Here is a 14,761-nt window from a genome sequence, read left to right on the forward strand (position 1 = left end):
GATAAAAAATAAGTTGCATGCACTGCAGTGCTTGCTATGTTCAGCACATTACAAGTTAGGCAATAAATAAGACATCATGAAGCTTGGGAAAAACTTATGTGGTCATCTTAGCAAGACCCTTCCCTTGTTAGCAGAATGGCATAATAAGGAAAACGGAATGCTTCTCTTAAAAATTATTTACGAATAAAAGTGGTGCTGTACTTTCAAAAGTACACTGGGTGCTAATGATTTTAGCAGGTTAAATGAGATTCCTGAATGCCTACTTGTCTTAGCGGTCCTAAACAGCATTGCCAACTTTTTTTCTCTGGTGTTGCTAAACTGAGATGAAAGTAGCTAAAATTTCATGTGTTGCGAAGTTGCTAAAATTATCATACACAAGTGTTGAGTTTGTCATTTCACGTTCGTCTAATGTCCGTGCAGGGAAAGAATGAACTGTTAATTTGGCACCAGGGTGTACACAGCTTTTACTTCACTAATGTGTGTACAAAATAACGGGTGATGACAGCTGAAATTCTGTTTGCCTTATGATTGTAAGATTACAAATGCAGCACAGTTAAAAGAACACAGGAAACATTATTTTAATAGCACAAACATGCAATTGGTCCACGTTATGCCTGCAATATTGCAACACGTTCGAGTTAACATGACGATAACAATTGCGTGACCTTTGACATGTCAAATACTGTGTTGCCACCCCTTGGTCCATCTGAAAGCTCTGTGCAATATCATGTGCTGTGTTCTAAGTCGCGCTATAAAATTTATTGCAATAAGTTTTGTGGTTAAATTTCCTGCTACCCTTGCGAACATCTTTTGTGAAACTGCAGAACCTGCAGCATTCTAATTCTAATTGGTTTTATACAAAAAAAAAAAAAATGCTGTGAGCACAATGTGGGTGCATGTTTCTCTCGGCACAATTAACCGCAGTGATGGTCTCTGTAAGTGGAAACCACCACCGTTGCTTCATCATGATGATAGAGCCCACTTGCCGTACAGCTAATTTCGGCCGGCTACCTGTAGATATTTAACTTCGAATTCATGCTGCTAAAGAGAACTCTCCTTTCGCTAAATAAAAGCTTCAGAAAAGTCGCTTAATCTAGCAACAAGATTGCTTAAAGTCAACGCTAGCCCAAGATATGTCTTAACATTTCAAATTAATCTGTTATGTTGCTGAATACTCTAGTGTCGGGTACTGCATGTAATCAAAAAATGCAAAATAAAAATTACTCTTACAGGCATGGGCCCCATCTTCATATGCTGTCGAACATGATGCCAGCTGCACTTTTGTGGCAGGCATGTCGCGGAAGTGCAGCCGGCATCACAGATGCATTGCATGTATTGTCTGTCACCACAACGTACCCATCTGATTATGTCCACAGTTGGCTACCGACCTTGATTAGATTAGATACATTATCTGTCATTATCACGAGGATGTATTAATTCATTAGCAGTTTCTTCTTCGTACCAGAAGTTACTTATGGCGATAAAGAGATCAAACATTGAAAGATTTGAAAGACCAAGTATTTAAAATTTTTTAGGGCCACTGTAAGCTCTCGTAGCTACGTTTGTTGTTTAATGAAAAGAAGGCAAACACCACCATCTAATTATGCATTTGATCAAAAGGCATTTCTCTGTCCAATTAAGAAAGTGAGAAGGCGCAACACTCGTGGCAGGAACTTATTGCGACTAGTAGGGAACAGAATTTTTCCTGTTACTCCTCTATTGCTTGCTAAAATAAAAAAATACGCACAAGGGCTTTTTGCTCAGGAATGTTTTGCTGATGTGTAGAATGGAAAAGAAATCCAACCAAAGAAAGTATGAGGAAGTTAAATAAAAACCGAAAGCTTTAAGCTTTTAAATTTTTACCTTCCAGCATCTTGCATGCACAGAATCTCAACATAATTTACTTGTTTAGCATGTTTGTGTAAGTAGTGTCGGCATAGCATAACTACAGTCATCTTGGTCCATGTATCCTCAGAGACGTTTCGGAAGTAATTGTAGAAAAGTTATAGTTTTATTGTCTGGGTACACGAACTGCATTTCACTGCCGGTTTCGTGTTGAGATTAAATAGTGTGTGCTTTGCAGCATTCTTGTCAAGGTAACCATAGCTTTCGGCATGATAATGTGTGGCTGTTAAATACACAACTACACGTAGCTCAAAGTGAAGTTAAGCCCCCTCCCCTTTCTCCAGTCTAACCTAGTGTTTCTACTGTTGCTGCATTGGCAGCCCGAGGAGCACACGGCAGGGGGAAAAAAGTACTCAGGCCTAGGTGGTCAGCAGATCTTATGAAAGGCCTATACATGGGAGATTAGCTGTCAGTGCATTTCCTCATTGCACAATAAATAAAAACTACCTGACATTCTTCCTCAACTTAGGTAATTTTTCATAAGTACTTTCAATCATGGGGGCCGGTATTTTGCTGCGATGCCTTTTTTGATGCTAATGCTTTTCGGTGCTTTTCACGTGCGTGAGTGGCCGCATTGAACACTCCACCTGGGAGAGCATCACTTGACCACTCACGAGGCATCTCTATAAAATCGCTGCCATTGTTGCCATTTGGTCTGCTCGGGAATCGTATGGGCATCGTTCGCATCCATGGTGGCATAGTGAAACTCTCTGCAAGATCAGTCTCTACTTTGTTCTGATATGAGGTGGGCAGCCAATGGATTCGCGGAATCTCGCATACATTATCTGTCTTTTGTTTTAAGCAGTATCGTATGTTAAGGAGTATAATTTGTGTGATTCAATGAGATTCGCATAGGCAATGCACTGGATGACAAATCTCCCAATTTGTTAAGCTGTCATTGCCTTATGTGCTTGTCACTTGCACCATCTGTACACCAAGTTTGTGTTTGAAGTACGCCACACATCTCGTCCTGTGACTTGGAATGCTGTCATTGCTTAACTGCAGCAAAAACTTTGGTGTCAAAGCTACTGCATGTATCAGTTGACCATATCGCTTGTATGTTCAATAAAAAATGTCTTAGTTTGGCCGGAATGTTCAGTATAGTGGGATATCCAACAATACACAAATGACTGTGTATCAACATCTAACATTTTGTCATTAAGCAGATTGTACATTCACATCTGGACGTCAAAACAGAGTCCACAGTATGCATAAGTTGAATGTTGGGCCTCTACCCACATAGCACGTGTGTAGTTCATGAATGCAATTTATTGAGCCCAGTGTGACCAAGCAAAGAGATTTGTGAAAACACAGACGGTGTTCTTGCTGTGCAGTTGACAGACGGCGCAAAGTCGGCTCTAAGAAGTGTGCTCGTGAGGAAGAGCTCCGAAAAAAAAGTCCCAGCCCGGCACCAAGTGCCGTTACTGCAGTTAGCCACAGTACTGCAGCAGACGTAGAGGCTGAGCCACCTTCTTCAATCAAAGAGGAAAGCCCTCCACCCAACCCCCCACCTGCAGTGAGTGCATTGCCAAGCACACCAGCTAGCAGCAGTGAGCAGCCAGCTGGGAACAGCGAGAGTAGTGGTGGTGACGACACTCGACCACAACAGCACACCGTTGATGATGCAGCGTGTGTGAGGGCACCCGAGGCAGCTCCTGCCGAGCGCCCTCATGAAGGGGGTGTCCCTGGCACGGGCTCGCCGCCGGCCACGATGCGCAGCAGTGCAGGACCCGTGAAAAGCGAGCCCAGCGCGCGACCTTCTGACGGTCGTGCCTACCGTGACTCGCCCAGCCTCGCCGCGCATCTGGACTCTCTGCAGCAGCAGCAGCAGCAGCAGCAGCAGCAGCAGCAGCAGCAGCAGCAGCACGCCCGGCTCATGCAGCAGCAGCAGCAGCAGCAGCAGCAGCAGCAGCAGCAGCAGCAGCAGCAGCAGCCGGCGGGCCTGTACGCACCGCGTCCTGGGGTGCAGCAGCCTGCCGGTGCACGGCCACTTGTCTACGGGCTGCAGTCTGGCTCGGGCGTGCTGGGGCATGTAGACCCGCTGAGCAGCCCACTGGCCTACCAGCAGTTGCTGATGGCCAATGCTCCTGGCCCGTATGTGGACATGCTTTGGGGCCAGAAGATACCTAGCCTACCACCACCCACCCAAGCCGCCTGGACCATGGCACAGTTGCAGGAGGCACGTGTCAGCCAGGAGAGGCACAGCATGCTTGAAAGGTGTGTGGATTGTGTGTTTTTCTGATGGAATGAATTTCAATTTCACAAGTGATCTCATTGGGCTATGACTGAAGTGATTTCAATTTTATTACTCAGCAGTAAAAAAAAAAAAAGATAACAGTTGCACCATTTACCAAACAAACTGTTCACGTTTGTCTCAATTTCTTCAAGCACACATTGCTATGTGTTTAGTTGAACTGCGACTCGTGTGAAGAATGTAATGGGAATACTCACATGGGTGTCTGCCATAAAATGTGTTAATGTGACAAACTACCATTTCAGGATGACGTAAAGCCATTCAGTTACACCGTATTTGGCCCAAACTCAGCCACATAGCAGCACCGATTTCTGAGCAGCAATTGACGTGTGTTCACTGGAACACCACTGGGTCTCACGAGATAAAAAAAAACTTTGGGTTATTCTTTCCCTACCTGAAAAACATAGTGAGCGGAGCAAAATTTCGTGATTTCAGGTATTTGGTGTTTGTTGGCCATGGCTGGTATAACATAAAACTATTGCAATCTGTTTTATTCCAAATCGGCCATTAGCCCTCCGTGATAGGTCAAAACTGCTCTAGCTCTGCCCATATGGGCGGCCCGTCACGCCCATATGGGCAGGGCTGGAGCATTTTTGACCTATCACGCAGGGCTAATGGCCGAATTGGAATAACAACAGCTTGGAATAGCTTTATGTTACACCAGCTCATGTTGTATAGGTCACCAAAGTACCATTGTGCTACGTCCTGAAGTTTCTTTTTATTTTTTAAACATTCAAGTGTAGGTATCGCTCAACCATAGATTTCTAAAAACAAAAATATTGTATTTCACCTGGAAACTTATGAGTTATTAATTCCAAAATAATTTGTATAGGTTATTCTGTTCACACCAACTTTTGTGCTAATGTGCAATCTGTCAATTTCGGGATATTTTAGTAGTTTCCTTATTTAATTGCAGCAGTCATGTTATAAGCGTCTATGCAACTGTTGTCAGGGACTAACAATACCTTGTGGTACTGGATCGAAGGTTTTGAGTTACTGTTGCTTATAGAATGGATTAAATTTGGTTGTTCTAGGGAGCGGAGAGAAGAGGAGGAGAAACGGGAGCGTGAGAAGTCAGAAATGCTGGAGCGTGAAAAGGCAGAGAAAGAACGGCAAGAGCGCCATAAAAAAGAGGAGCAGGAGCGAGTTCAACGTGAAGCTGTGCAGCAGCATTTTGAGGAGTCTCTACGTTTGGCTAGTCAAAAGGTGAGTGCTGAAGCGGTTCACCTTTGCATATAAAACCTAGGTGGTGTTGCAGTAATAGCCCCAATGTGCACCTGCAGAACCAGTTCTCTGCACCCCCCCTGTTCCTTCCCTTCCCCATTTCCCATCCATCACCATTCAGGAAAAAAAAAAAAAAAAATGTTGGCTAATCTGCTTAGTACCCTTGAAAGTTTGCTCCTGTGCTGTTAGCACTGTTAAATGAGATACATCTAAGCAAAATAAACCAAGCATTTCAATATCATTTGTTTTGTTTTGGTGACTCAATGTCGCTGTTTTATGCCTTCCAGACATATGGCAGAATGATGTCTGTGGCTCAAAATCCACATCAAAATCATCTAGATACTCCCAAGACAGGTTGCATCGTACGTGGCATTACATGTCTTCTCTATTGTCCCGCTCGCATATACATTTGACTTACAGTGCAGTGGTGTAGCTCAAGACACAAGATGCTTTGTTGGTAGCAATAAATCGATAAATGCTCGTTGCAGTCGTGATCTGAAGTGCTGGTATACTTCTTTTTGTCTGTTTCTTTATGGCCAACAGAGGGCAGGCTGGAGCCCTATCGCCAGTTTACCCTACTCAAAGGCTGCTGTGAACACATCTAGCAGCTCTGTAATTACACAACCCGACAAGCAACGGGAAAAACAAGAGTTGGAGCACCATGAAAAGTAATATTTTATTTAATATTTTTCCTAGCCGCAGTGATTTCATTTCCAAAACTATGCGTTGTTCATCTTGGCAGATTTGAATATGTACAGTGCTTTCTACAGGTATCCCATAGACTCTCGCCTGCGACAAGTCACAGACCAGGAGCGTTGGTTGTCTTTAGTCCAGCAGCAGCAACAGAGGTTGGAACACCAGGGGCAGGCTTCTGCGCATCACCGCATCTCTCATAATGAAGTACGGACCATATTCTGACTTGGGATCTTGAAAAAGTTACAAGCCGATGTGTCTTTTTCCACGAGCAGGTGAAGCCAAAGCTGGAGATTCCTGCCCGATCATCACCAAAGACAAATCAAATGCTTCCTGGTTCTAGCCTGTCACATAAGGTGGGCAGTTCTGCTGTTCCGTCAACTTCATCAGTCACAGTGGCCACCCCGAAAGGGGAGCCCAGCTTCAACCTCTACGGTTACCAGCCATTTCCGCAGATGTACATAACTCAAGCTCAGCTCAAAGCCCGAGAGGAATCCAAGTCGCATCATAGGCATGTATTGATAAATGCTCGTTTTTGAAACAAAAGCAATCTAAATAATGATGCATGATTGCTAAGGAGTTATTAGTCACACGCATTCTCTTCTTCCTTTTACAGTCAACCCATTGTAAATCGCCAGCCCCTTGTTTCTTCACCTTCTCACTTGCCACGAATCGAAAAAGACCTTCGCTTTGACCGTTCAACACCTGGTGGCCAGAGGGGAAGCCCAAAGCCTCCAGTTAAAGATCGTGTCAGCCCAGCAATGTCCTCACCAGGAACTTTCCGACCATATGAGTACAACTCTGCAGGCCCAGCACCAGCACATCAAGGCTCCCTTTCAAGGTGTTCTACAAGCTTTCCTCAGGAGGAAGCGCAGAACCTTGTCAAGTGCTCGCGCTCTCGTCAAGACTCTCCACTTAGCACACCATCCCCTGGTCCAGGCAGCTACAGCAGCAGCAGTAGCAACAGCAGCCAATCTGCCAAGGTGTCGCAGCCCTATCCATACAACTTGATTCAGCAAGGCCTAGTACCCAACCCTATCTACACACCAGCTACTCCAACTACACAAGGTTCCAAGCTGCTCCCACCAGGTGTCTTGCAGTCTTCCCCGACAGGCCAATCTTCTCCACAAAGTTCGGCACAGTACCTACGTTCGGTGCCGGGCATCACCACAGGCACTCCAGTCTGTCGGCCTGGTCAGCATCAGGAGCCCAAGCTTTCTTACGGCTCCATGCATGGACGTCCCCTTCCTCAGTCACGGTCACCATCCATGCATCTGCCACCAACCAGTTCCACGCCTCCTCGGTTGACACCACCACCATTGCCACAGCCCCTGAACCTTCAGCAAGGTGCCCTGTCCCCAGGCAAACGCAAAGCTGCACGTGAGTCTGAGCAAGTTAAATTGCCACGACTTGAGGAGAGCCCATCACCGGTTCAGTGTTCAGTGCCCGCCCCGGTGGCTACTCCACCAGCAGGTGCCATGGCTCCAGAAGCTGCCTCCTCTCTGGTTACATTGGCTGCTACAACAGCTGTGCAGTTAACAGCAGCAGCTCCTGTGACTTCCCCCCAGCAAGATACCTTTCGGCCTTTTTCTGCTGCAACACAACAGCAGCAGCAGTCGCAGCAGCAGCCACAGCAGCAGCCACAGCAGCAGCCACAGCAGCAGCAGCAGCAGCAGCAGCCGCAGCAGCAGCAACCGCAGCAGCAGCAACCGCAGCAGCAGCCGCAGCAGCAGCCGCCACCATCATCCTCTTCTCAGCAGCCGCCAACGTCGCACCCTTCCTCACAGCAGCAATCCACAACCAGTCAAGACAGCTATCAGTCATTCTATAAGAAGGGCAGAACAAAGGCGAGGCCTCCCAATGCCCCTTCTCCTGCATCTGGCGAGGACAGCAAACCTGGAAGCATAGGCGGTGGTTCGTCCATTGTGCAAGAGTCTGATTCTGACACACGAGTTACTCCAAGCCCTGTGCCAAGTACTTGCACGACAATCAGCAACAGCAGCAGTAATCACACGAAGCTGAAAAAGGCTTGGTTGCAACGGCATTCTGAAATAGAAGATAAGAAACCCCATGATGGAGAGGCACGGTTGGATGCCAACAGTGCATGTGCCTCGCCAGCCAAGCAAGAACCAGCAGCGATCAAGACAACCATTAATGGCCACGACACTGAGGCATGTGGCTCCATAAGGGATGACTGCAGTTCCAGCTCTGCATCAGAGGCTGAAAAACCAGCAGTGAGCCGTAAGACAAGGATCACTAGAAAGCGAGGAGTTTCAAACCGGGACAAGTCTGGTAGCAAGAGGCAGAGGGGAAACAGCGAGAGTAACAGTGATGCAGCTCCTGAAGAAACATCCCCAAAGAAGGAAGAAAAGCAAGATATGATTTCCAGAAGACGAGGCCGGAGGCCCAAGGGCCTGAAGCATGATACAGCTGATGAATTGGTGACAGTGCCTCGGAAAAAGCAAGGTAAGGGATTTTTCACTTGCCATGTATCCGGTTCTCAGGTTTAGACTTCAAAGCAATGCAGTCATGCAACATTGAAAATCTGCTAATCACAAGTGATTTTTGCATAGGTTTGGTTAAATCGGTTAATTTATTTATTCATGTCTAACGTCAGAGTGCAAGCGGTTATTTGGGTTGGTTTTAATTTCTCCAAACATGGTGCCATGTTATGTAAAGCCAAGAATAAATATTAAAGAAAGGAGGCACACGGGAATCGACGCTTTTTTTAGTGCAATTGGAATGAAAGTTTGCACATACGTTTGCTACACTAGCAATGTAGATAAATGTACTCTCAGATGTATATTACATGCCATGACATTCTTGCTTTTAATTCCTTCCTATCCTAATTATCACGAACACCAAAGGTCATGGGATTTAGTGCCTTAATTTATTGTGCCTTAACTTTGGCTTAATTAGCATTTAAGGTCGTGGGTTTGCGTGCCTTGATTAACTGTGCCCGAACTTTGCCTTAATTAACACTAAAGGTTGTTAGTATGACTCCCACCAAAGGTCGAGTGCCCTAACTCCATCTTAACTGTGACTTAAGACCAAAGGTCGTGAGTTCAACTGCCATCAATATTGGTGTCATTGAATTTTGGTGCCCGAGTGCATTAAATCTACCTTAATTAGTTGTATTTAATACAGCACAGATTAGGCACTCATGTAGTGTTTTATGTTTGAACCAATGATGGTGAACCTGAATTATGCCTGAAGGCGAAATTGTCGCCTAGGCGAACTATGGCCGAAATCGAAGGTTTCAGAATACGTCCCCAGGGGCTTTACAGCAGCATAACGGCAGCAGCGCTCCGTCCGAGGCCAGCCAAGGCGAAGGTGCAGGGGAAAAAAAAAAAAAAAAAAAAGCTGCTGTTGCTGGGAAGCCCCACAATCGGGATCTTTAAATGCTATCGCATTCAAGGCGAAGCTTAAGGGGAGATGTTCCTCGAAACAAGTTTTTTTTTATTACTTGTATAAGAGGTTTCATAAATACATAGTTTTCTATGTAGATTTCAGATGTCATTGGTTTTTGTGTAGCTGTTATAGGTTTTCAGTTATGTGATGCACAATCAGGTTGCGCACAGGTCCTTGAAATCCTTGAAAACCCTTGAATTTGAAAGTTCCGTTTTTAAGGCCTTGAAAGTCCTGGAATTTCTTTTGCGTCCTTGAAAACCCTACAATTCTTGGGGTTTTCGTGGGATCCGACAGTGCGACTCACATTATATGGCGGTTGAGGGTAGTCCCGGCAAACTTCACTGCTTTCCACAACGCCAGGACCGCGAAGTCAAACTTCCTGCTCGAGGAAGAAGCGAGCGCGCGTCCGTCGCGCACTTTATTTTTTTTTCCTCTGGCTTGCTTCGACTTCGGGGTTGGCCAAAAGCCATAAGTTGCTGGCCACAATGAGGCTAGAGCGTCTCGACCTCCTCGGGAAAAATACAAATTGTGCCATCATGCTTATTTGTAACGAAAAAGCAGTTACATGAATCTTAACACTTGAATTTGGTAGTATTTCACTTTTTGGGGGGGTTCGCCTTGGGCTGGATTTATTGGCAACCCACTAAAAACAGGTACAGCCTCATAGCCTGAGCGTTCTTTGTTGGCCACATTGTGTTTTGTTTATCTGCGTGCGCGCTCCGGTGCATGTCGTCAATGCTTTGTTTACTTTTTCCCCCGTTTCGGTTGTGGTGCGCATGGTTCAGAATAATACCTGGGAAATGTAAATTCCAAAGCGCCTGGCTCAGCAACGACGATTACAAACTTTGGGTTGCGCCGGATACATTAGACCCCCACCGCGCGAAATTTTGAGGGATGAGTTTTTTCATGACCTCCTGAGCTTCAATCCCTCCTACAAAGAGCTGTGGAAAGCAGTCAGGCTGTTGCTTGTTTTGAGCCATGGGCAAGCAACTGTCGAACGGGGGTTCAGCGTCAACCGCCAGATCTCCGTAGAGAATCTGAAAGGTTTGTCATACATTTCACAGCGTATCATATGAGACGCAGTGGACAGGGCAGGTGGAATTTTGAATGTTCCTATAACAAAAGAACTCAGAATAGCTGTGTCCGCAGCGAGGCAGCATTACGGTGCACACTTGGAATCGGAAAAGAAACGGTACCAGGAAAACTCAAAGCAGACAAAAAGGCGCACAATCATGGAAGAAGTTGAAGGGTTGCAGACGAAGAAAAAGAAGCTTGAGGCAGTCGTTGCCGATTTAACGGCCTTTGCAGATGGATATCCAGAAAAAAAAAAGGCTGAGAGAACCGGTGACATCTCGCACGTGGTGAAATCAAACAGCTTGAGAAAGACCGCAAAAGCGAAGGCTGAAGAACTCGGCAGCATTAAGACGCAAATAGAAAAACTGAAAGACCTGCTTCAGAATTTCATCTAGTCGAAAGAAACTGTACGTGCACTAAGTCAAATAACTGTCCTTTGTCCTGTCCAATAAAATGTAACGTGTGTGAACTACCGTATTAAATATTTAAATTTTTTGACAGGTCCTTGAAAAGTTCTTGAATTTTTTTCTTGGAAACCTGTACGAACCCTGACAATGGCATAATATTGTTACGCTTAAAGCTAGGGCAAGGACGGAAGAAGAGGAGAACGAAGTGCGCTTGTCTTTGTAGTGGCTCAGTGTCGGCGCGGCCCCTTTTCATCAATTAATCTTTTAAATAAAAGTAATCTTTCCGGGCACTTTTTATGTCCACGTCAGAGCGCGAGATCATCGCTGAACAGGTCGACGACATGCTGGCCAAGGGCGTCATCCAAGATTCCTCTAGCCCTTGGGTCATCCTTGTGAAAAAGAAAGATGGGTCCTGGGAGGTTTGTGTCTACTACCGGCGTCTCAATTCTGTGTCGAAAAAGGATGTGTATCCACTTCCCCGGATCGATGACGTTATGGACTGCCTTCATTCCGCATCCTACTTTTCATCTGTGGACCTCCGATCGGGTTATTGGCAGGTACCCATGCATTCAGCTGACAAAGAGAAAACCGCTTTTGTGACCCCAGACGGCTTGTTTGAATTCAACGTCATGCCTTTTGGTTTGTGCAACGCGCCTGCAACATTCGAAAGGTTTATGGACACGGTACTGCGCGGCCTGAAATGGGAGATTTGTTTGTGTTATCTTGACGACGTCGTCATTTTTGGCCGTACTTTTGCAGAGCACAACCATCGACTGGACGTTGTTCTGACATGCCTTGAACAAGCTGCCCTTGTCAAATGTCACTTTGGCCAACGAGAGGCGCTAGTACTTGGACATCTAGTGGACAAGCAGGGGGTGCGACCAGACCCACAAAAGGTCGCTGCAGTTAGCGGCTTTAAACAACCGCAGTCACAACGTGAGCTGAGGAGCTTCTTGGGTCTTTGCTCGTACTTCTGATGTTTTGTGCCCAACTTTGCCGATACTGCCTACCCTCTGACTTCATTGCTGCTGTTGTGCCATAGCACCTGCCATCATCGCCACCCGTCCCTCTGGGTCCTGCCGACTAGTCGCCAACGGGAGGCGGCGACACAATACGGCGCGGGGGGACCTCGGCAACTGCCCCGTCTGTGTCCTGCCGACGTGCAAGCAGCCCCGGCCATCATCGCCACCCGTCCCTCGGGGTCCTGTCGACGAGTCGCCAGGGGGACGCGACGACACAATGCGACGCGAGTGACGTCAGCAACCGTCCCCTCTTCCTCCTGTCGACGAGGAGCCGCCGCCAAGGGGATTTAAGGAGGAACCGGCCCATTGTTAAGCAGAGAGTCGCCACCGGCCGCCCCGTCGGTCTGGTGCCCGCCGCCAAGGGGATTTAAGGAGGAACTGGCCCATTGTTAAGCAGAGAGTCGCCACCGGCCGCCCCGTCGGTCTGGTGCGCTCTTACCAGCTCTTACTGCTTTGACCAGCTATCCCCAGCTAATGGCAGCTATTACCAGCTATTACCAGCTATTACCTGCTATTACTGCTATTTCTGTACATATTTGTACATATTGTATAAAGCTTTCATCTCATCTTCGCCTGCTTCAAGACCCAGTCTCTCGTCCCCAACCCCGAGTCGCAATACTGCGCAAGGATGACCCTTTCACCTGGACAGCAGATTGTCGATTCCTCGTTAGCTCCTGAGCTTCTTGGGTCTTGGCTCGTACTTCCGACGTTTTGTGCCCAACTTTGCCGATACTGCCTACCCTCTGACTTCATTGCTGCGCAAGGATAACCCTTTCACCTGGACAGCAGATTGCGATTCCTCGTTTCAGTTTCGTCAACTGAAGTTCCTGCTTTCTTCCGGACCCATACTTCGTCATTTTGACCCCTCTGCCACAACAGAATTGCACACCGACGCGAGTGGAATTGGCCTTGGCACCATCGTCCAGCGCTTTGGTGACGCCGAGCATGCCATTGCATACACCAGCCGTTCGTTGTGCAAGTCCGAACAGAATTACACCGTCACTGAGCAAGAGTGTCTCGCTGTCGTCTTTGCAGTCCAGAAGTTCCGGCCATATCTCTACGGGCGCCGCTTCGCGTTCGTTACTGATCATTCATCATTTACTGAACATTCATTATGTTGGTTGGTTGGTCTCCGCAACCCGCCTGGCTGCCTTGTTCGACGAGCGCTACGTTTACAGGAATTTGACTTTGCAGTCCGTTACAAGAGTGGCCGACATCATGCGGACGCCGATTGTCTTTCGAGGCTCCCTCTACCAACAAGTGCCTGTGACGCCGACAATTTCGATGAGTTTCTGGCCGCCATCGACGACATTCTTTTTCCCGACCTGGCCACCTTCCGGGAAGAGCAGCGTGATGACCGCAGCTTGGACGCCCTCTTCGCCTCAGCTGCTCAGCCGACAGGTAACAATGGCTTTGTCAACCAAGATGGCCTGCTCTACAAGAAGAATTATGCGGCTGATGGTGCCCGTTTCCTCTTAGTGGTTCCTAAGAATTTGAGGAGCATGACGCACGGAGCACGACGACTCGACCGCTGGGCACCTTGGTTTCACCAGAACATGCCACCTTATTACATGCCACCATGGACTAGTATGCGACGGGATATAGAAAAGTATGTGGCCAGTTGTAACAAGTGCCAGCAATTCAAGCGCCCTAATACCGCTCTGGTTGGACTCCTTCACCCTGTGGCGCCGCCATCTCCTTTCGAAATTGTTGGAGTAGATCTTCTCGGCCCATTCCCGCGCTCAACAAACGATAACCGTTAAATTATAGTCTGCGTCGACCATCTGGCGCGTTATGCAGAAACCGCAGCGATGCCAACGGCCACGGCTCTTGATGTTTCGAGCTTCCTTCTGTACTCCATTATACTGCGCCATGGACCCCCTCGTGTTATTGTGAGCGATCGCGGTCGCCAGTTCATGGCCGACGTGGTCGAAGAGCTGTTGCGTCTCTGTTGTGCTTGCCAGTGATACGGGGTCGCCACGCGACCCCGTATCACCCGCAGACAAATGGTCTCATCGAGCGCACTAACAGAAGTTTGACCAACATGCTTTCGATGTACGTCGATTCCAGGCACAAAAATTGTGATGACATCTTGCCGTTTATTACATATGCCTAGAACACTGCAAAGCATGAATATGTCAGACCACCCCGCAGCTTCCTTGACACCATTCTACCTTTTAATCCTCATGCAGACTCTCTATTGCCCAGACTCTCTGCCGCGCTGAGGAAGCATGCCGCATAGCTCAGCTCCGTACGTTGACATCCCAGGACCGCTCTAAGATCAGCTACGATTCACGACATAAGAATGTGTGGTACGACAAAGGGGACATAGTATGGCTTTGGACATACTATGTCCAAAGCCTACTTGGCACAGGCCAAGCGTGGCCTGTGCCAGAAGTTTCTGGCTCGTTACACCGGGCCTTTCGTCATCACCAATCGACTAAGTGATGTGACATATTGGATTGCTCGTGTTGTTTCTAATGGCTACCGGTCCAAGAAGACGCAGCTTGTTCACGTCGCTCGCCTGAAACGCTGTCATCCACGCGACTCTGAGTGGACGTAACAGTTACTCGCCCAGCGGGCTTCGTCCGTGACGGGAGGAGTGTTACGCTAAAGCTACGGCAAGGACGGAAGAAGAGGAGAACTAAGTGTGTTTGTCTTTGTAGCGGCTAGGTGTCGGCGCGGCCCCTTTTCATCAATTCATATTTTAAATAAAAGTAATCTTTCCGGGCACTTTTTATGTACTAAATTTACACAAAAAGCATCGTGCT

At 47.3% G+C, this 14,761-nt stretch overlaps 1 protein-coding gene across 10 annotated transcripts in view; it reads left to right on the forward strand.

Moving 5' to 3' along the window:
• Positions 1–14,761, forward strand: part of LOC119459688 (lysine-specific demethylase 3A) — a 335,630-nt gene that overhangs the window by 260,884 nt on the left and 59,985 nt on the right. For 9 of the 10 annotated variants that reach the window (XR_007466584.1, XM_049666288.1, XM_049666286.1 and 6 more), the window contains 7 exons: positions 3,240–4,122; positions 5,194–5,365; positions 5,671–5,745; positions 5,927–6,051; positions 6,154–6,283; positions 6,352–6,587; positions 6,693–8,542. Coding sequence is in view for 9 of the 10 variants with exons in the window: in XM_049666288.1 (XP_049522245.1) it covers positions 3,240–4,122; positions 5,194–5,365; positions 5,671–5,745; positions 5,927–6,051; positions 6,154–6,283; positions 6,352–6,587; positions 6,693–8,542 (3,471 nt within the window). In the remaining variant the exon portion in view is untranslated. The remainder of the gene's footprint in view (positions 1–3,239; positions 4,123–5,193; positions 5,366–5,670; positions 5,746–5,926; positions 6,052–6,153; positions 6,284–6,351; positions 6,588–6,692; positions 8,543–14,761) is intronic. The other variant, XM_049666291.1, reaches the window with a different exon arrangement.

The sequence above is a fragment of the Dermacentor silvarum genome, chromosome 1, assembly GCF_013339745.2.
Source record: "Dermacentor silvarum isolate Dsil-2018 chromosome 1, BIME_Dsil_1.4, whole genome shotgun sequence".
Classification (NCBI taxonomy): domain Eukaryota; kingdom Metazoa; phylum Arthropoda; class Arachnida; order Ixodida; family Ixodidae; genus Dermacentor; species Dermacentor silvarum.